The 21,645-nt window shown below is 40.3% G+C and overlaps 1 protein-coding gene across 1 annotated transcript in view; it reads left to right on the top strand.

Moving 5' to 3' along the window:
- Positions 1 to 21,645, top strand: part of LOC119155386 (BEN domain-containing protein 5) — a 965,021-nt gene that overhangs the window by 791,320 nt on the left and 152,056 nt on the right. The window contains exon 9 of the mRNA XM_037404023.1: positions 11,158 to 11,269. Coding sequence (XP_037259920.1) covers positions 11,158 to 11,269 — 112 coding nt within the window. The remainder of the gene's footprint in view (positions 1 to 11,157; positions 11,270 to 21,645) is intronic.

Here is a 21,645-nt window from a genome sequence, read left to right on the forward strand (position 1 = left end):
GTAGCACTTCTGTTGCTCTAGCACAGATGTGGTGAGGAAAAGGAACTCTGACAACAACCAGCATGGAAAAGCAAAAGGTATTGAGTGCTGCAGCATGCACAAGCACACGAGCATTTGTACTTTTTAACCACGACATGATCTTGCACTGCATTTTGTTTTGCTGCTGTGGGACCTTTCATTTCACATGTAATGTGCTTAAGAGAACAGGTATAACATTCATCATGTCAACAGAGGATGACATAGGCTGACTCTAGCACTTGTGGTGCTAACAGTGTCAGGCATAAGAATTTCTCAGAGGTGCTACTGGATGAAATGTAATTTTCCCTATAAAACTTGACTTAAAGTAATATTGGGTTTGTGCTCTACCTATTCACTTTACTTTTTGAGCAACAGTAGACAAGGTTTGCCAGTGAACCAATACATGGCTGAGCTCTTTGGTTTCAATTTGCTTACATGATTTTAATGTACCCATGTACATTACTGCTTTAATATTCATCAGTAATTTCTGGCTGATTGAAAGGAGTGCTCACTAGAAAAATAGTACAGACCATAATGCCAGAGAGAGAAAGTTAGACTGAAGGGTATACTCTTGTCTTTGAAAAATATGGAGCTCTCAGCCTTCTATGGGTAAGTTTGAAAGTGAAGTATCTAAGGGTGAGAAGAGATGAATACAGCCAAGTCCAGTTGCATGTCATAATTTCACATCGGAAGATGTCTCAAAGGGTTACATAAGAAGATAAAATCAGTTCTGCATCACAGATTTAAGTAACTGGACTGAAGAAATCTTTCATTCATGACTATTTAGACAACAACTGCTTTTTTTTATTAAGTAAGCTAAATGTATCAAGTGGGATAAGAAGGATGCTAAGATCAGCTCCTGCCTGAGCTCTTTCTTGGTCTGCCTGTATAACAATTATCTGAAGATTTAGTTTGACATGGTGTTTCACCCTCACCTCCTTTCTTCAACTGTTACATGTCTTCAGTAACTGTTGCATTCTTCTATACATCACAGAAAATTTTCTATTAACCTGGTAGGCAAAATTTGCTTTACTGACCATTTTTACCCCTAAGTGCCTATTTTTGAGAGATAATAATAATAATAATTTTAAAAAAATGCTCTGAATCCCTGAAGGTTTAAAATTTTCAGATTTACTATTCTCATCAGGATTCTCAAACTAATCTTTCATTGTACCATTATTCATTGCAATGAGATGTTTCAGTGCTCCGGAATCAAAATGTGTAGTTTCAGCTTGGCTTGGTATCAAATCACATTCTACTGGTGCATTGCAGTGATTTATAGAAGTTACAGTTTGAGTGCTTTACGTTCCCATTCTTCTGCATTGGACAAGCGTTCGTATCGGACAACTGACCCATATCTCATGTGATGGCACCAAATCCCCTCATACATTGTTTTGAGTTAGTAAGAGCAGATGTCATGGAGTATTATGAGAAATATATCTTTGCCAGGTAGCTTGCTTTCTAGGGCATATGGTATGCTTAACTGATGGGATTGGTGAAAAATACAAAGCCTAAGTGATTTGAGGTAGGAATTGGTAATGGAACAGAGATCACCACGCTGTCAAGTAGTTCCTCCTTCCCTGTGGTGTTTGGGCTGTGGCAATACCACACAGTGAAGCTCTGCCCCTTAAATTAACAAGTGATTGGAAAAGATCTGAGCCTGATTTAACTCCCTTTGAAAGCATCTGGGCTTTTTGTTGATTGCAATCAGAGACAGATCAGGGCTTTATAACTTGCCTGCTATCTTCTGAAATGTTATGTGACAAACAAGACACCGGTATTATTTTTGCTATGAACTGTTTGTTATTTTACCATAGCAGTGATTATGGGAAGATATTTTGCATCGTGCTCAGAGCTTCTAGTGGACTTTCCAAGGATGAAATGGTCTGGGGTTTTCAGTGTGGTTTTTGTTTGGGTTTTGTTGGGGTGTTTTTTAACTGACTTGGCCACATTGTCCCTTTGCTAATGAAGAGTAGTCAGCTGGCAGATACTAAAACAATCTAGTAGAATAAGGTTGATCTTCTCTCTTTAATTAGATAGCAATATGTAACATACCCAGTGGGCCAGATGACCTTGAAAATTAGAGTGAGAACATTTGAGAAGAAAATACCTTTAGTTACAGGGAGTTGGATGTAGAAGAAACAAGAGGAAATGTTCACTGGTATAACAGAACAACCCCACACATTCCCCCTTCTCTACACAAACCCTCAGAGAATACCTCTCATAAAATGCACTGGGATATCTTATTGCTCTTACAGGCATTTCAGAAGTGTTTGTTAGGTGTGAAGTAGTGCAATCTCGTTGGAAGTGAAACTCACCAGAAGTCAGGGCCTGTCAGAAAATCTTTTTGTGATTTCATAAATCATTTAATCTCCAGCTGTAAAGCTAATATCCCCATTGCTATAGCACCAAAGTACTTCATAATCCTGCATGTATTTCTTAAAACACCATGAAGGGTTGATCATATAATTATTTTTACAAGAGAGGAACCAAGGCATTGCAATCTTTCCCTAGGTTGCATACAAAGTCTTAATAGTCTCATGTTGTCACCCTAAGTGAACCCCTGGACCATTTTCCCCTTTTCTGCAATATTACGTGACCTGGGGTTTTGTTCAGGACTTTCTATACAATTGTAAATTTTCCACTTGGTGGTAAAGGACTTTGCTGTATTGGCTGGCTAATGGACACATCCCTGACTAAGTTTTGATTAAAATTGTGCATGCTAACTAATGAAGCAGGGGTAGGCTGCTTGCAGGCAATGTGTATGGGTTTAGTAATGCTGTGCAGAGACGACAAAACGGGCCTTCTCTCCCACCAACCAGAAACACATGGATACTTCTGTATCCAAAAAGTTGTCTGCAAACTCAACAAGTTACAGATATGGCAAGACTATACAGGAATACCTGGCTTTGTATGGGAGTGAGAAACACCCAAGTGTATTAGAGCCTGTTAGCAAACGTAGATATAAAAGGAAGCCAGTAATCCTGCTTTCTGCTGCTGGGCAGTTAAGCCTTGCAAGTTAGTATTCAGCCAGCAGTTTGCCAGTCCTGTGTTGCTTTTTTGTTTGCTCTTTCATCAGAATAGTGCACACCTTCTTCACAGTTTTGGTATCAAGTCAAACCCTTGCTTCAGGATACCAAAGAAGAAAAGGCCTTTGTGGTGATGGAGATGGACTTCTGGCTGGGTTTTGGCCTAACACATTGAGAATATGTGTGCAGCATTGCTACCTTTGCATAAGTGTTGCTCTGGATGCAAATAGCCTAGTAAACAGTAATGTAGCAGAGTAATAATTTAATCCAATACAGGAGAGTAAAGGCAATATCAGGTACAGTGCTAACCCTAACCACCATGTATTAGAGCAGGTTCTCAGACACAGTTGAATGCAGCAGTATCGGGATCCAAAGCCAACAAAAATGGCTGAATTAAGATATAACTGAAAAACACTCAAAACCCATTCATGATCCAGTAATGTCTTACCATTTTATAGTAATCTCCAACTGTCCTAATTCCACAGACTTGGATGTTTCTAAAATTCTATCCACTCATATTGCCATTTTGGGGTCAGACTTAGAGAAGCCTCGAGTACAATCAGCTTCAGTTCAAAGCACTGTAAGTTAGATGCCAGACATGTAACATGCTATACAAATCTAAGTTCTCTCAAACAAAAATCTTGTCCCTGATCTCTCAGACATGGTGGCCCAAATTAGCAGGTGTCTCTTATGTAAGCCACTTTTTGTCCCAGTTGCTCTTTTATGAACTGGGGACAATGTGGTCCCCTCTTGTAACAGTGCTGTTGAGAAAATTAGTCCATCAGTGTATATAAAGCAGTTGTCTCCTGCAGTGCTCAGCACTTCAGAAAAGCCATGAAGAACTGAATATCTCTGTCCTCAGAGTAGGCTTTGAGCAGCATGCAGTAGGCAGGGACCTAGGGTTGCATATTGAACAACCAGGCAAAGCCAAAATATTGAATAATCTGCTCATTAATGAACAGTGTTGATCCTGTACACAGAATAAAGCAAGGGCCCTGTGGAAAAATGCTGTCTGCTCCTGTAATTAAAGGGTGTGTCATCATAATGACAGACATGGGGCTGAATGAAGGTTGTGTGGATCTGTGCAGGTGTGGCATATCCAAATTTTTAAGAGCTCAAGTTTGTGATATTAAGGTTGGCTCCTTTGACTGCAGCTTTCTGTGTGTAATAGAGCTGACAGTAAGAGCTGAACCATCTTTTCAGGGTGTTCATATAATGCTAGTCTAAAGGGAACGTGACACTCCTTTCCTCTTGTCTAAAGGGAGTAGGTTAAGCAAGACTGCCAGCTTCATCTGCCAAAAAGTATATGAAATATATATTGTAATATGGGGGAATGTCATTCTACAGCAGCTGGAGTGCTTACTAATAATTGTGAGATGTGTTGTGCTGCAGATTATTTGCGTAGTCCGAGGAGGGACAGAAGTGGGATCAAAAGTATAATTCAAGATGAGCTGTCTCCCATAATGCTTACGTGTATGTTAGCTGTTTTCTGGGAACCACTGTGACAAGTTTACCTTATCTCCACCCAATCTCCACCTCCAGGAATGTAGAGCGGCAAAGAAATACAAATAGTTTAAAGAAGGTGTGCTTGTCAGAAGGGAGCATTTTGTAAGGAGACAGGATTAGGGCATTGTGTAGAAGTGTCGGGCAGACTGGGCAGGAGGATCTAAAGAAGCTTGGCCTGTTGACAGTACCCACAGAGCTGACAGTCCATTAAATTAAGCACATGTGAAGTTAAAATTCTCTTCCTCAGTGGTTTAGAGCTTGTGATCCATGGGTTGCAGGTGGCTTTTGGACCATATCAGGAAAGAAACTTCATATAATACTGCATTATGTTCTACGTATGTGAAATTTCTGAAGGGTCAATGCCTGCAGTGGAAATTTTTGGGGATCCATAAGTTGAAAAAACACCACTGTCTGCTGTGTTCCTCTCATTAAGTCAATGATATGATTGGTTTTGAGAAGGCCAAACAATGAATCAGGCTTTAAAATGGAAGAACTGTAGGTGTTCTCAGTAACTTGGTTAAAGGATCTGGTTCCACAAGATAGATGAGCCAGTGTGACTCAGCATGCAGCCTGGGAGTGGGAGTCCCGAGAACACCTTCCAGGGCAGGACAGGCGAGACCTGCTCCTGCCGAACATTTGTTCGGAGCGATCTGCACGTGGGGCCAGACATGCGCTTCCTATGGCAGAACTTTGCTAAACTAGTTGTGCCTTGCCTCCCAGGGAGTGCACTGGAAACCCTGTCCCTTGAAAAACTGATTATTGGACTGGGCACTGTGCAGGAAATTATGCAGGGGGGAGTAAGTCCTATGCTAGCTGCAGGGATGAGCTACGCTAGTGACAGGATCTTACTGTCTTACATCCCAGGCACGCTCACAGGGCATGATTCTCCTATCTGCGGGATGGGTTTTTTATTTCCGGAATTCTGCTTTGTGCTCAGGAATCCTTCTGGCATTACTGAGGTCCCGGGGTGTGTAGGGGGAGTTAAATACTAGAATTGAGATATATCCTGAAGATCAGAGAAGGGAGTCTGCCTGTGTCAGGTGGGGATGCGTCTTCTCCTTGGTGCGTGTGTCTGTAATGCCTATTACCAGCTCTAAGAAATGCATGTATTCATCAGAAGGAGAAAATATCCCTTTGTGTTTATTCTTATTTAACATTGTTTACACAGAAAATGGAGAAACGCATCTTTAACCGTCATGTACTATTTAAAATTATGTCAGTACACCACGCAGTGCTCATTCTGTAAACATCTACTCCACCATGTGGTCTCTGAGAGCTAATGCTGTTTTGCTGGGTATGGCCACTTGTGTTCTGCCTGAAGCACACTGCAGTGGTTACGTTAAATAGCCTTTGTGAAGGTTTCCAGAGCTCTAAATTAAAAATGCAGAACGCTGGGGAGGGGGAGAGAGAGATGGCAGGGGGGATTCTCTGTAGCTGGAGTCTTAGGATGTCTTGCTACCTAATTGCCTTAGAACATGAGGGCTTGAATGAATCCTCTTTAATGAATAATAGGCAAATGTATAAATCGCAAGCCCCAAGCACCCAAATGGTGAAATGCACACTAATGAAGACTCTGACTTCGATGGCAGGTGTAGAGTTGATTTGTAAAATGTCATGAATATATCGGATTTAAAATGATATATTTATTAAAAGAAGCGAGTCTTCCATGTGTTCCCCTTGTATTCACTCTCTCATACTGCACACCTACTCTTCCTGCATGATATTGCAGGCTGCAGTCTCACAGCAGTTTCTTGCTATAACTCTTGCTTCGAAGAAGTGCAACAATAGAGACCAATTACCCTCTGTCTCCACTCTTATTGCAATAAGCCTTGAGGAAAAAAAAAAGTGAGTGCACCTCCTCCCCCCACTATGTTTTCAATTTCAAATCCTAACCCTGTTGGTAGTGCCATTTGTGGATTTGAACTGCCTGGCTTTGTGCGCGGCATTATCTGGAGATTCACCTGGTACTGATCCAATGAACCAACGCAACCTTACAAAGCTGAAGGGAAGAGTGTAGAGTTCTCTTTGTAATAAACCACATGCCATGAAAAAGGATTTCTTTAACTCCTTTCCTCCATTATTCTCCATATCTCACCTTGTGGAAATGGGTCTGTTAGTGAGAGACTTATACTCACATAGCAGGAAAAATGAACAGGGGAGGGAGAACTGTAGCGAAAGGAAGGCAGAGTTCCTGGAGGTTTCTGTAACTTGGGGATTCCAGAAAGGAGAGGCACAGCCTGAAAGAACAGGAAGCAGCCCTAAAAATAAACCAGCATAGGCCTTGGTACTAAACCTTACTCAGTTCTAGAAAAGGACAAGGATGTTTTCATTAAAGCAGCTGCATACTTAAAACCAGTGATGAGTTAAGCCCCCAGAGCCAAAGAAGTTCTGTCCAGATAATTGCCCGGCAAGCTGAATGCTGGTCTTGAACATCTTTGGTTTTACTGAGTTGAGCTGGTAACCTCTTGAGATCTGGCTGCTTCCCAAGTAGGGAGGGATGAATACTGCAAAATGTTTCAGTTTCCATTTCAAATTTGAAACTCATTTGCTTTGACTGAATTTGCACTGTGTTTATGTAAATTTATAAACACTGTAATAAATTTATCTACTTATAGAAAACAGAAATTTTAGAAAAAGGCTGGAGAACATTTGTGAAGCGCAAATTCTAATTCCTCAAGTATAATCACAGAACCTGATTTAAATGTACATTCTATCACAAAGCAAAAACATAGTATGTCATCTGTATATCTAACAAACCCTAACAAACATAATCCAAAATTCAAACAATTGTTAACAGCTTAAATATTTTAAATTACATACATGCCCTTTTTTGTGTCAGCAATGACTGTGACACAGGTTAGGTTTTCACAGTATGAATGAAGACCATAATCATGTAATAGTAAGTTTGCTACTTTGCTTGTTATAGAAAGCTCACCTACTTCTGATTACACTTTTTTCTGAACTGTACAAGTCTGTGCCAGCACATCACTCTTAGCTGGCTCTGTGCCGATATTACCTGCCGCATTAATAAGACCGTTCATGGGCACGGCCTTTAAACCTCATGGAATGGCGTATACCCCAGTGTCCTTACTCTGGAAATGTTCACCTGCTTCAACCCTCACTAATCTTGAAGCTGCTTTTGTCTTCCTTTGCACCTCCTGGAGTCTGTAATGTCTGCTGTTTTGCTCTCCTCCATAATCCCTTTCAAAGATCATCCTTAAACAGTACTTTTATATAATTCATGGGGATTTTCCCTTGTTAATTTTGTACTGAGCACATTAGTTTGTTTACTGCACAAAATAGACCTAATCTGTATAGGACAGGTTTGGAAGCCCTTTCTAAATCTAGGGAACACTTATAGTCACATGAGGAACTATACTGAAGCCAATGACAACACTTGCAGTCTGAGTAAGAGAGCTGGTCTCAACTATTGAAAGATCCTGTATTATACTGGAACACAGGTGTTTCCCATTGTAGAGTTGCTGTTTCCAGAGTATACCTATATTTCTACTTTGCCTACCCAGTGCTTGAAGCAGCAGGTAAACAGTTAAGCAATGGAAGCAGCAAGCAACGTATACTAGAAGTGAGATGGTTTAAGACTGGTAGGGGGAATTAAAAAGCAGTGCAAGATGCAATTTTTAAGTTATGCTGTTCAAGTTCTTGCATTGGAGGTATTAGTCGCAAGGGAGATCACATCAGCTGGGAGCAAGAGAATATAATGTATGCAGGTTCTGTAATAGGCACGTGGGAGATTCTTACCGTATGTTTTGGTCATGTCCTGATATATGTGAGCTTTGGGAGACAGTTCTACATGTAATAGAGTCAATAATCAAATCTGAAGTACCAAGGAACACAACTTGATGTTTCCTTAGAGAGACCACAAGTTTGCAACAGATGAATAAAAAGAGAATGTGGTAGATACAAATTTGTCTTTAGGCAAAAAGGAAAGGAAAAGAAGACTTAAAAATAGAGGGGGATAGAAAATTTTACGCTGTTCCCAGACTGCAAAGAAGTAGTAATGCCTACACCAGAAATTTAATTAATTGTTGTTACATTGATAAAGATGTGATATACCACATCAAAGACTAGCTAAATGATATTTGGAAATTAATTTGGGTTCCTATTAAATAGAGCTCAGAGGAGCTTCCCAAATGAATCCCTTGTTTGTCAAGCATTGCTTCTTTCTGTTTATCAAGTCTTCTCAAGTAAGGACAACTATTTTCAACTGTTCTTGTTGCTTGAAATGAACTGTAAGATTCATCACTAACCAGACGTTCATGGCAAATTCAAATATTGCAAATTGTAATGCCTTAGTATCTTGCAGAAATTAGATATTGCTTACTTATGTTCCCCATAGGGGTGGCTTAAAAGTTATCTAAAAAGTCCCAAACCCCAAATTTAATATTGACAATCGTGCTTGAATTTAAAATTTGCTTTTGGTCCTCTGTAGCTTGGCCACTTCAGCATGCTTTGGAGATAAATATAATGGAATCAGAATATATTTATTCCCTGTAGTGTTATTAGTTTTAAGTGTTCTTAAAACAAAATGCAAATGGGACACTTTAGCCATATAGGGGAATATGATTTCAGGTTCTGATCTCTTAAGAAAGTGATCCTGTAGAGTGAGCATGCTGTTTTCTTGGGAACTGTGCCAAAATGTAGTAAGGCTCATGATGATCACCACATCACCACAGTTTCTGCTTTTGTTAAATGAAAACCTCATTCTTGTGATTCTGCTTTTATACTAGTTTTATCCCAGTGTAATTCCACCTATGTCTCTGGAACAGCTTCTGATTTTATATTAATGTCTGTGTGTTTAAAAGAAGATAGGTTTTAGTAGATCTGAGTGGAAAGAGTTTATGTGTATCTTATATAGTATGTTATGCTTTATGGTGGGATGGAGACAACTTTCAGAGTTGTCTGGAATTATAGCTGTTGGAATGTCCAGAGAAAAAATACACCTGTCCTCTAGACAAGCAGAAAAGTGACCACCAAGACAAGGAAGTGGCTTTCTCCACCACAGGGAGACATCTGGCTTGTCTGTACACCAAGTCAAGCAGTGATGGAGTTGCAGAGCTGTCAGTTGGGTGTTTGAACTCCCGGACAACCTGATAGTTGGGTAGTCTAAGGCCAAGGAGCACAGCAGGTCCTGCCTGCATAGCTTCCCATAAGAATTTTTACAAAAGAATGTCCCATTCACTTTGGGGTTTTTTATTCCTAGGAAAATACTCATTCATCATTTTTGGAAATTAATTTAATCCTCTGTTTTCATCCTCTCACTTTTCTTAGCATTTCACTTCTGTCTTAGTTTTTATTTGGGTTTGATGTAAGCAGTTACTTGTTTCAGCTGTTAGAGAAGTGAGGTGTTTTCCTTTCTTTTTGCCAATTAAACTTATGTTTTTAGGTCATCAGATTCTTAGAATTTTTGTTGAAGGATAACGCTACTGGAGTAAATCTCTATTGTTTGCATAGGTGTGTTTAAAAGATTAAGGCTGAACAGACATTCTTGTAATAGAGCAGGGATCAATGAAAGCTCTTCTCTTCTCAAGAAGCTTTAAGGCTTAACAGTGAGGTTGATTTTTTTGTTTGTTTGCTTTAAATATAGAGAAAGTTACACCTCTGCCTGGGTTTTTATTATTTGTGTGGTCTTCCGTAGAATTCCTGAGCAAGACCTACCCGAAGTTCACTGATCCCAAGCTCAGCTTGAGATGACAGAAAAGACTGCTCTCCCTGCTTGTATCAGTGGCCGCAGATTGCCTAAGTGACCTCTGCAGTAAACAAAGGACGCGATTTCCCTCTCCTGTTTGTGGCACTTACAGCTTTTTAATTTCTTCAGTGTTCACTCTAACAGCCCATTGAGTTTCAATGGGACTTCACAAAGAATGGGATATTATTCCATGGGACTGGGAGCAGCAGAGTCAAACTTAAGATAATGTACTGAGAGAGATATGAGTCAGGGCAGGAAGGAGAAGCCAAGGTGGCATACATGCTTCAATGCCCACAAGCTGTGATGGCAAATAAGCATTTTAACTTGGTGTCTTGGTTGGCTAACTTGTGTAGGCAATTGCAGGAGGGGAAGAGACTTAGGCGCTGGGTTAGTGGAACAATTACATTCAGGCTTTAAATCCCTTAAGCACATACTTAACAGACATTGATTTCAATGCTTTTAACTGCTTTGCTGAGCCAAGGCCTAACTGAGGGCAAAGTAAAGGGCTGTTGCTGTGGTTTATGAATCATCCTCATAGCTATAGACCCCCAGCTAAAACATTGAAGAGAAGGGACCCTTGAAGGCCAAGCAGGCTCTTCCAGTGCCAGCGTGCCAAGCTGGCAAAAGGCAAAGGATACAGTGAGTGTATCTGTTGTGAGGAGGAAGAAGGCTGAATGACCCAAGATGTTTCAGTTGATGCTCTGCTGGTCACATTATTTCTAAAAAAGGCCATTGCTGCAGGCTTTCCTCATCCTCAGGGAAGCACTTGCCTTGTTTTTTCCATGAGAATAACTTGTTCAAATACATCAGACCTAACGCTGCAGCTGAAGCCAGAAGTGGCTGCAGCTCATATATGTCCTTTGTGTGTGTGTGTTTTTGTTTTTTGTGTGTGTGCAGGTGCTCTCTGATGGGGTTTGATTTAAACCGGCACTGGGCAAATCCATCTCCTTGGGCTCATCCCACACTGCATGGAGTGAAACAGCTCATCATTGAGATGTACAACAATCCGGTGAGTGAGGAAAAGTGATGCCAGAACAGCTACTTGCTGAGGTACCAACTCTCTCCCACTCTGGGTTTGTGCAAGATGCCGGTAACTATGATGTAGCTTAATCCAGTGGTAAACCAAAATAAGAGACAAGTAAGCAATCACCACCCCCGCCACATGAGATCAGGGAATATTTGCATCTTCTGTGACAGGAAGCATCAGAGTGGAGAAAGCAAGTGAAATGAAGTTTAGTCCAGATTAAATATGGAATAATTCTGAAAGCAGGGCCTAAATTCAGTCGAGCTGTTTTCATGATGTTCTGATCCAGATTCAAAACAGCAGACCCCCCCCCAACTGAATTCCTAAATGGCATTGAATTACTGAATCCAGATCTCCGGCAGGGGTTGCTATGTAGCATATAGAGCAGGAGAAGGATAATATTTGCAAATATTACATGAACACACATGCACACACTTATGCCCACTCAGAGAAGCAGAGGTGTTCTTGAAGGTGAAATCTTAGCTAATCAGAGGAGATGTACTGCAGAGAATATGGAGGAGTGGGAGGGAGGCAGACAGCTATTGAATGTTTGACATCAAAATGCAGAAGGATTATTGAACGTGGCACCTAAGAAAAACTGCTGAAAAAAGATGGAGATGGGTAGGAAAAAATCACAGCCAAAAAAAAAAAAAAAAAAGAGAAGCATTTTATAGATGATTATTTCTTCTCTATGGAATTTCTAGTATTTGTTCTTTCTTTTTACTTCCCATTACAGAGATGGCATTTGGCTCTTTAATTCCCTAAAATTTCAGTTTGCTTCTGATTTTTCTTTTAATCTTTCTGAGTGTGAAAAAGAGCCTGGTTTGCCTTGCTAATAAAGAAAGAGGTTCTTACCTGTGGCTACATCATGCATAGGATAAGAGCTCCTTTAATTTAACTCCTGCTTCTCCCAATACATCTTAATTGGACTTTTTATCTTCCAGCTAGTAGTAATACCTGTGCAAAAGGGGGTTTGGATACAAGGAAGATAGGTTAACAGATGAGGTCCTTATGTATGAAGTGGAATCCAGTTGCTTGGAAAATATTTTCTTAGACTGCTAATTGTTTGGCACAAAAATTTCTCTTTCTGTCCTGTTGGTGCAGCACCTAGCACTGTGTGCCTGTGACCAAGGCTCCTCAGCCCTATTATATTAGACTGATGATGATGAAAAGTACAGAAAGAAGCTTTACAACCAGCCCTGGTCTTTCCTCTGTTTCCTACCCCAAACAGCAAGACAATTTGCCTTCTAGATGATGGAAAGCGTTCAGGCTGCTTTGAGAAGAAAGGGTTTTTTCCAAGGATAGAGGTTCCTAAACATAAGAAGAAGGTTGGGTGTAGGGAAATGCTTCTGGCTAGTAAAGCAACAAATCCTGGCATATTAAAAGTCACTGTCAGTAATATAAAGCTAATATTAGGGGTAAAAAATTCTTTTCAGCTTTTTCCCATTCCTGGGAAGCTTTGAAAACTCTGGTAGTTTCCAGCTGCCCTATGTGCAAAGAATGAATTTATTTTCTGTGGTGTCTAAAGTGAAAAATCAAAAGAAATGTTTGAAATGTTGGTCTGAAATGGAAATTATTTTTCCTCTACCTCTGTGTCTACCCCCCCCTGCCCTCCCCAGCGATCAACCTGAGACAAACCAGTTCCAGTTCATTTCCTTACGAAGGAAAGAAAAAGGAGCCTTTCAAACACCAGTGTAATATTTAATTTTCAAGGTTATTTAATTATTATTATTTTTTAAATGCTATTTAGGCATCTTTTTTTTTTTTTTTTAATTAAACCACCAGCAAAGTTCAGGTGACTCTTCAGAGTCCCCTTTCTCATTGAATTAGCTGCTCAACAAAAAAGCCTTCTTGTCTGGTTTTATCATCCCCTAGCCAATACCAGCCTTTCTGCCAGTTTTAGAGACCCTCAGCAGTACAATGCAGTATATGGGATTATTGTTTTTTTTCAGGCAATACCAGATCCCTAGTCTCCCTGATCCCAGTAATATTTGTGTGAACAGGCCATATCCAAAGTGCTGGGACAAAAGAGGAAAACATCCGAGGTGCCTCAGAGAGATGGTATGGGACTGTATGTGTGCTGTCCTGCTTTAGCAGTGACTGTTTTTGTTAAGTTCTTGAGCTAAAAAAACCCACCCCTCTCCTCCTGACAGAGTGCAAGAATAAAAACCTGCTTTGAATCACTTCAGGCTGCTAAAGATTTTAACTACTCTCCAGGTGTAGAGTGTAACTTTTAGATGAGCAATACATGATAGATGGTTGGCTGCATGCATAGGCGAACCAGTTGCTCTTGTCAAACTGCGACAGATCAGGGATTATGAACACATCTGTCCTGCCACCCTCTCCTCACTTGAAGTCTCCCCACACTGGGGAATGTGAAATGAAATAAAATGCAAAATAAAGTTCCCTGCAAAAGAACGTAATAAAAAACAACCTTCATCCCCCCCATTCTAGACAAGATCTGCTGTGAGAAGCTGTCCACAAGAGATTGGATTGTTTAAAGCAGAGGTAGTTCAGCTTCATGTTGCCATTGCAGAATGGCTCAGTGCAGGCCTTTTAGATGTATTCATTCCCTTAAATCATTTAAGGAAAATTAGCTGCCATAAGAGCATAAAACCACATTTTAAATATTGCTGTATAGGATGATTTTTCTTCTGCTGCTGCAGTATGGAAGATAAGCTGTATCCTTTGAAAAACGTTCATTCTGGAGCGGGGGGGAGATGACTGACGCAGTAATAAGTGAAGTGGTTTGAGGCATACAGACAATGTCATAGCTACAGTGATTCCAGCACTGAGTGGTCCAAAGCTAAGTGTTTACTGTAGTTACTGTATAGAAAGAAACCAAAGCACCTGTGGTTCTCTGTTCTGGGTTTTACAAAGTGCACTCGCTTTATTTTTAAAGCGTTTCAAATTCTGTTACAACTATATCATCTTTAGAAGGGAGTAGATGGATCAAGAAATAGGAGAACGATAGGAAGCTTTTGATCTCCATGTCACTGATTTTTGAAACAATCACTCTTGATGGTAAGTCGCTGTCATTGTGTTGGTCTGTGTGAAGTGAGGGGATATTCTCAGCTGTTTCTAGTGGTGTCAGTCTTGCAGATCAGACTGAAGTGAAAGACTTGCTCTTTTAGATCAGCTGCTGTTGGCTGAAGATGTTTCTGTTCTGAAGTACCTTTCCCTCCATATGTCAGACATCACTGCCTCCCTACCTCTCCACCAGATGATATGTGTAAATGGTTCCCTTATCTATGCTGGAGCATGTTCACGGAATTAGCTCAGAACATGAATGTATTTTTTAAACCAACTCAGCTGACTTTTGTCTAAAGTACGTCAAAGGATGTTCATATGAACCATTCCAACAGTTGAACTGTGGGGCTGGGAAGTTCTGCTTGGGCATGACAACACTCTTCACAGAGAGAGCTGTTTGGAGAACCAATGTCTGTAGCCTAGGTAAGGAATCTAATAAAGCGTATAAGTGCAGCTAGATTTAAACATGTGAACAATCTGATTTGATTCATCAATGTTCCTTGTGTGCTTATGGTTAAGCAGGTGCTTTAATGTTTGACTGGGAGTAAGTGCTCAGCACTGGCAAGCTCAGGACATGGATGGTCTACAGAGATCAAACAGTCCTTACCTCTGGGGTAACATGAAGCCTGAGAGACAGAGAGCAGCATAACTGCTTGGTTGTTGGACAGGTTTCATGTGGCCATCCAGCACCTTTCCTGACAAGAAATGCACTCTTTAAAACAGACTTAATGAGTGAACTTAGGTAGCATGTTCAGCGTCAGCTCAGTCCCCTTGAGTATGTACATTGTGATACGGTCTTTAATCATAGGGGTTCGTGTTATTCTCTCAGCTAGACCCCTGCCTCATTAAGTTCTCCAAATGGAAAACTTTCACATAATAAGCAGCTATTCAGTGTTTTCTTTTAGCTTCACCGTTCATTGTGCAGACCTGTCCTGTATTTACTGTGTGCTATTCAGATCCTTCTCTGAGGCTAGAACCGTTAATCTCCTCGTGGGTTTTTTGGGGGGTTTGGTTTTTTTTTTTTATTATTTTCCTCATTGCTATACCCTGGGAGCATTTCAGAAATGTTAATTAATTTGGGGGCAGGGAGGAGGGGGGAGACCCCTGTGAGAGACAAATAAGTTATCCTTGTATGGATAGGAAACAGGCAGTCAAAGTTATGATCAGAAGTACCTGCTCATTTGAGACAGATGGTTTAAGATGCCTGTGATCAGATGTGTTTCATGTCATTTACCAAAGCTTGATATATTCAGTGTCTCGTTTCTACCCCTTCCCTCTCCAAGGAAGATTGGGATAGAATATTTCTATCGTTTGGAGCTCTTAGAACCTAGAAGACAAGGAACAGGCAGCAACTGACCACTTGGGAAGAATCTTTTTCAAATGATTTGCCCTCCTTCAATGAAAATGCAAAGATGGGATGCAGTGCTCCCAGGCACTCTCATTGGAGCACTGTACTTCATCTTCTTGCATCCATCCTTCTTCTGTTCTGCCTGTTTTCCACCTCCTGTTGTCACTGAAGCTGTAGTCCTACATGCAAATGATTCCTGTGTTAGGCATTCTTCACATTGTGCCCTGAATGAGCTGGAGACCAGAACAAAAAGAAAAGAAAACAAAAAAACACTCACTTGGGGCATGCTCATTAATTATAATCTCCTTTGTCATGCACACATATACCAAAGTTTTAAATTATTTCTACATAGGCAACTTTTCTGTTTCCATCCCTGACTTTGGAGTGCTTGATGTTGCAGCCTTTGCATACTTTTAATAATATTCTGCATGAAAGTTTTCCTTGATTCAAAGCAAAACATACAGCTGAAATGAAGCCCCAGTGTGCTGAATTTTGAGTCATCTGCTGGGCTGGAACCTTTAGATCCACGACACAGACATCTGCCACAAGAGCTGATGAATTAACTGATAGAGGGTGACAATCTGCTATTGCTGTGGACTGGTGTGAGGGAGGGAAAGAGACACTGCCTGTGGGCTTTGTGGGTATCTGCTGACAACAGAATTAATAATAAGAAAGGATGAGTAAACATAATACTGGAGGCATGAGGGGGGAGATATTTAAGGCTGAGTGATACCTTTTATGTTTTTCAGAAGATTTTTTAAGATCCTATGTGCAGGCTTAGACTTAAACAGAAGCATATGTTTCCAATTTTTCTGTCTCTGAGGAGGCCTTGTTTTTGATCCAGGTAGGCTTCGGTGTGCAAGTAGTAAGACTACAGATGGATTCACATTCATCCAATAAGTCAATGTAACTCTGGATTCTTCAGCAGGTAACTACATTCCTTTCCATAAAGAGACTGTATCTACTTTCTTCCAAACATCTTGAACATACATTGTTCTGGTTCTGTGTTATCACCTGTCTCTAGACCCTTCTTTAGAGGCAGAAGGATATCCTTCACTAGGGCTGGCTCCCCTCAGTACATCATGCACCTTCACTACTGCAGAGGTAGCCTGGCCTAGGGAGAAGTCCTGATTTGATCTCTGAGTTCCAGCTTGTTGCTTTCTCTGCTGGTAAACCCAGGTACTAGAAAGCAGGGGGAGTTGAATGTTGAGTGGTGTGTGAAGTAGGTTAGTGTAGCCAGCTGAAGGGAAACATTGTCTCCCTGAAAATACGTAACTCATTAGAGCTGACTGTATTACTCAGCTAAGTGGTTTCTCTAGGTTTTCCCATCATCATTGCCAACGAGTACAGGCTCAGCCCTTCCCTGTGCTCACAGACTTTCTTTTCACCTTCTATTTCTTCCATTCTGGTACTGAGCTTTGTTCATCCCTGTCAGGAGATTACACGTGTTCTTACCACTCCAGGCCACTCTACATCTCTTTCAAAGGCATAATTCAGGTGTTAATGCTTGACAAAGGCTCCTAGTCGCTGCTCTCCTGCATGCTGCTCTGACTGCCCAATGTTGTCTTCAGACACTGTTTAGGCTGTCTACTGCCAAAGCTGTTGTTCAAGCCAATTCTTTTCTCAGCCTTCAGCAGCAGCATCTAGAGTGTACTATCAAGTATAGTAGTAGTTTTGACTGTGCAGGAGCCATGTTCAATGTGTGGCATTGCGGGAGTGCTCCATGGGCTGCACATCCAACCTCCAACTTTCTTCATTAGCCTGAGCTTTGGCAGTGATGGAAATCAGTATCTTTGTTTTTCTAGTATTCCTGGTTACAAAGGCAGTGCCATATTTTGAGGGAAGCATTTTGGTTCCATGGAAAACTAGGTCATGTGATGATGACTTAGAAACCTGTAACTGATATTTTACAGCTTGCAACTATCCATAATGGCAGCATTGCTTTAGTGACCTCCCATCCTCTCTGCCTTTGGCAGTGTTACATTCTTCACCAGACAACTCAACATTAAGAAAAACGCAGTTGGTCTCCAAGATGCATTTATTTTGCTGGAGCATGACATAAATTTTATTTTTGTCAGGCCTGCATATTTTGTCAGTCTTAGAGGCTCTACTTCCGCTCAAGTTGTGAAATGATGCTATTAGTATTATCATCAATGTGCTACTGGGTAGTTGACAAATAAACTATAATAACAGATTTTGCAAGGGTTTCACAACAAAATTGTACACTTTGGCTTCTTACAGTATAAGCCCACAAGTAGTATTATTTAATCTAACATTTGAATGACTGGAAACAATTGTTTTCTGATCAAAAGTTCTTCTTTTCCCTCATTATCTCCCCTGCTGCTGTTATAAGTTGGAGCATCAAAATGGAATATATTTCACGGGAAAATTATAAGCTGATCCTTATTCCAGCTGAAGCCAGTTTGGATGTTAATAAATGTTTGGAAGGGCTGTAGGTTGGGGTTTGGTATTGCTCAAAAATCACTCAGAGCCAAACAAGTCAGCTGAGGTCTGTATCATCTGGTATATGGAGTCATAACAGATTAACATAGGGTAATGAGATCTGTAGCATAACATGCTACCTCACTCCCTTCTTCTGTTAGCAGAGCTCTTAGACTTCCTTCCTCAGCTAAACAACACAATAGTACTAAATAATCTTTGTTAACACAAATACTGAATTTTAACAACCTACTAGGAAGTGATGTTCAGATAGTCCCTTAGATATCCTGGGCTGTCATTTGTACCTGATGGTCTTCACTCAGACGTGAAAACAGCTATCATCATGCATAATTTTTTGCCAATAATTCTCAACCAAATATAGTACATGTTATTCCGAGTTCTTCTCAGGCAAAATGGCCAGCATGCTGCCTCTTATTTCTCTTCTTCTGAAATTAGAAGAGATACTACCTCTTCTTATGCAGTATGTGTTCAACTATGCTAACCCTGTGGCTGCTTTCTGTAGCAGTGTTTTTGTTTGTGCCAGTTTGTTGATATTTCAGAAATGCCCTGCACAGCTCCTGTCTTGCAAGTCCAGTCCCTGTTGACTGAAGTGTGTAACTTTTTAGTATGGCAAATATAGTTCTTATTTAGGTTCTGTGTTGAACAAAACAATAGTAAGGGCAATCTTTCTTTCACTGGTGCTAGGGTGCGATTTAACAATGCAACATACTCATCGGTGTCTGATTCTGCAGCTTTTGCTTAGTAGGCACTTAGGATTTTTACTCTATCTCCTACCTTAGTGTTGGAACTAGCATAGTAAGAGTTACTAATGTTTGAGCTCACATTATACTTCATATAGACTATTTACAGGTATCCCCATTAAACTCTTTTTGTTGTCAAATATGAATGCATTGGGTATCTGCTGACAGAAATAAATGTAATGTGCATGATCAGTTTGTTAGCAGTGGTATTTTCTAATAAGCGATCTTGTGAGAGAGGGAGTAACAGTTAAGAATTCCTCAGTTTCTTTCGCTCAGTTTTAACAAATCTAATTCCAGTTTGTTCTCAAGTAAACCTCCTTTTCTTGATCTACTAATATGTTCTATGTTTCTGCTAGATAAAGCAGCTTCTGATCTTAACAGCTTCCTTCCCACAGCCCTTTGAACACACACAATATTATGAAAAACTTGCTAACAGCAGAGCTAGTTTGGCACTAGAATAGATTATTTGCAGGAGGTGCTGAATCTTTACCATTGGAAGGTTTTACAACAGGTATTTGTTGGGAAGGGTTTAGACAGAGTTAATTCCCTTTTGAGGCAGTCAAATGCACTCAATAACCTCTACAGATTTCCTTCTAATCTCCAATCAATCTTTGATCTTTGTCCCTTCTCTTTGATTTGTTTTCAGCATGTAAACTGCCTACATGTATATACTCATATATCTATATATATATACACACACATATAAAAGTGAATACATAATTCCTTTGATAACATCTTGGGAATTATTGACACTGTTAGATGCAGTCCTACCTGGAACTGTAAACTTCTTAAAGTGACAGTCATGGAAGGGGTGTGTTGTTCAGGCCACCCTCTGCTAATAGCCTTATTTTTTGCAAAGGCAAATTTATAATTTGGGAATTGTAAGCCACATTTCAGCTAAATTAGACAGGCTTCTTGGTTGGTTTGGTTTTGTTTTGATCACACTGATATGTTCATAATCTAGATCTGGACGATGCTTTGCTATACTTTTGTTAAATACTCTAGACTGTCCACAGAATGTGTCTACAGCTACCAAATTTCTCTCTGTTTGTACTCAACATGCTAATCATACCACTTGTAGTAGTAATCTGTTGATACAGGTTGTGGTTTCTTTAGTTGGTTGCGTATTTTTGCTATCCTCATTTGGTAATGTTTGTATCTAGAATAGGACAGTTTCGGCTAAAATTAATCTCCTAAAGAAGAATGAAGCATTTTAATCCCACAGACTACAGCCAAAATCTTTTTTTTCAACACAGTGATGGTCAGTTTTTGTTTGTACCTGATGCTTCTAATCTAAGCTGTTGTCCATTACACTCAGGCACCTGTTTGAAGCACTGTAGAGAAATTAGTGTGTGGCTCACTATCATATCTCTAGATAAGTACCCCTTTAGTTAGCTCTTTCAGTTTCTCAGACACTTTATTAATATTTGTGTCCTGTGACTCCGGGTATCTGTGTGCAGTAGCATTTGCAGGTTGCTGCTCTAAACATCTAAATCACACTCACGTTTGTTTCTTTTCCCCGTAGTTTGCCATTCTGAGAATTCTTTGTACTGCTGCTTTTTGTTTGGGGCAGACATGTTAGTTATGACCTCCACTTTGCAGTGATCTACTGTACACCTTATCTTTTCTTCCAGGTGTTTTATTGCTATTACATGGAACTTGCGTTGTTGCTTTCTTAGTTTTAGCTCAGCAGCTCTGTCTTTCCACAGCTCTTTAGGGCCTTTAGTCAAACTCCTCGCTTTTACCTTGGATCAAAATATTATCTATCAAAGCTTTAGTACCCTCTCTACCATCAAAACATGGTTGTATTTTCCTGGGACATGCCTAGGGGGCTGAACACAACTCAAATATCCCTCTGAGGAAATTGTGTCTCCTAAAATAGTTTTTTGAAGATGTACAGCCATGTTCTCTATTTTTCTAGGGGCATCTGCCAGCACCCTGCTGATGAATCAGAGCCATCTCTTCAAAGAATTTACCCCTTGTCAATGGAGGAAAATATTCCCTTTATAGAATACACAGATTTTTTTCTTGGTCTGAGTGTACAAGAGAGGTTCAGTATGGATTCTTTTCTCACTCTCTTGCATCTTCTTTCTGCTTCTACTTTCTGTGATTCTTACAGCTGTGATGTTATCGAATTCCTTTTTTAGTATCTGCATTGGAAAGAGAGGCTTTTTTTAAATTTTATTTTAGGTAGCATTAATCGGGGAGTGGCTGACATTTAGTGCTGTGTTGAGAGTTTCCCTGAGTCTGGATGGGAAGACATGTTTAAGCTCCTCCTTATTAATACTGTTTTCATGTTTCTCCTCCCCATCTCTTTTTCAGTGAGACACAAAGTTTGAGATATATTTTTACCCACTTATGAAAAATTCCCCCTTTGCTTCTGCTCCTCCCCCAAGTGCTTCTATAAACTGGGTCCGAACCAAGGTCACTGACAAGTCTGCTTCAGTCAATGGCTGCATTTGAACTGATGAGCATTGAGGAGAATGAGCTCCTGTGCGCAGCAGTCAATTCCAGCTGGCTCTTGCCAGAGCTTCTTAGAGATGGGGCTTCTCACAGGATACAAGTGGAAATGCCTGGAATGAGCTGATCCATTTTATTTTTCCTACTTCAGACAGCATTGGGAACATGCCCTTTGTTCATGTACCTCAATTTTCCGCCTGGGATTGCATTTGCCTTTTAAGACACAGGGGCAAAGTCACTGCCAGAGCTTTTCTATTTAATACAAAAGAGCTCTTAGTATTCAAAAATGATTTACAGACAGCTGGCCAAGTGTTTGACCTAAC

Source organism: Falco rusticolus, chromosome 11, assembly GCF_015220075.1.
Source record: "Falco rusticolus isolate bFalRus1 chromosome 11, bFalRus1.pri, whole genome shotgun sequence".
Taxonomy (NCBI): Eukaryota; Metazoa; Chordata; class Aves; order Falconiformes; family Falconidae; genus Falco; species Falco rusticolus.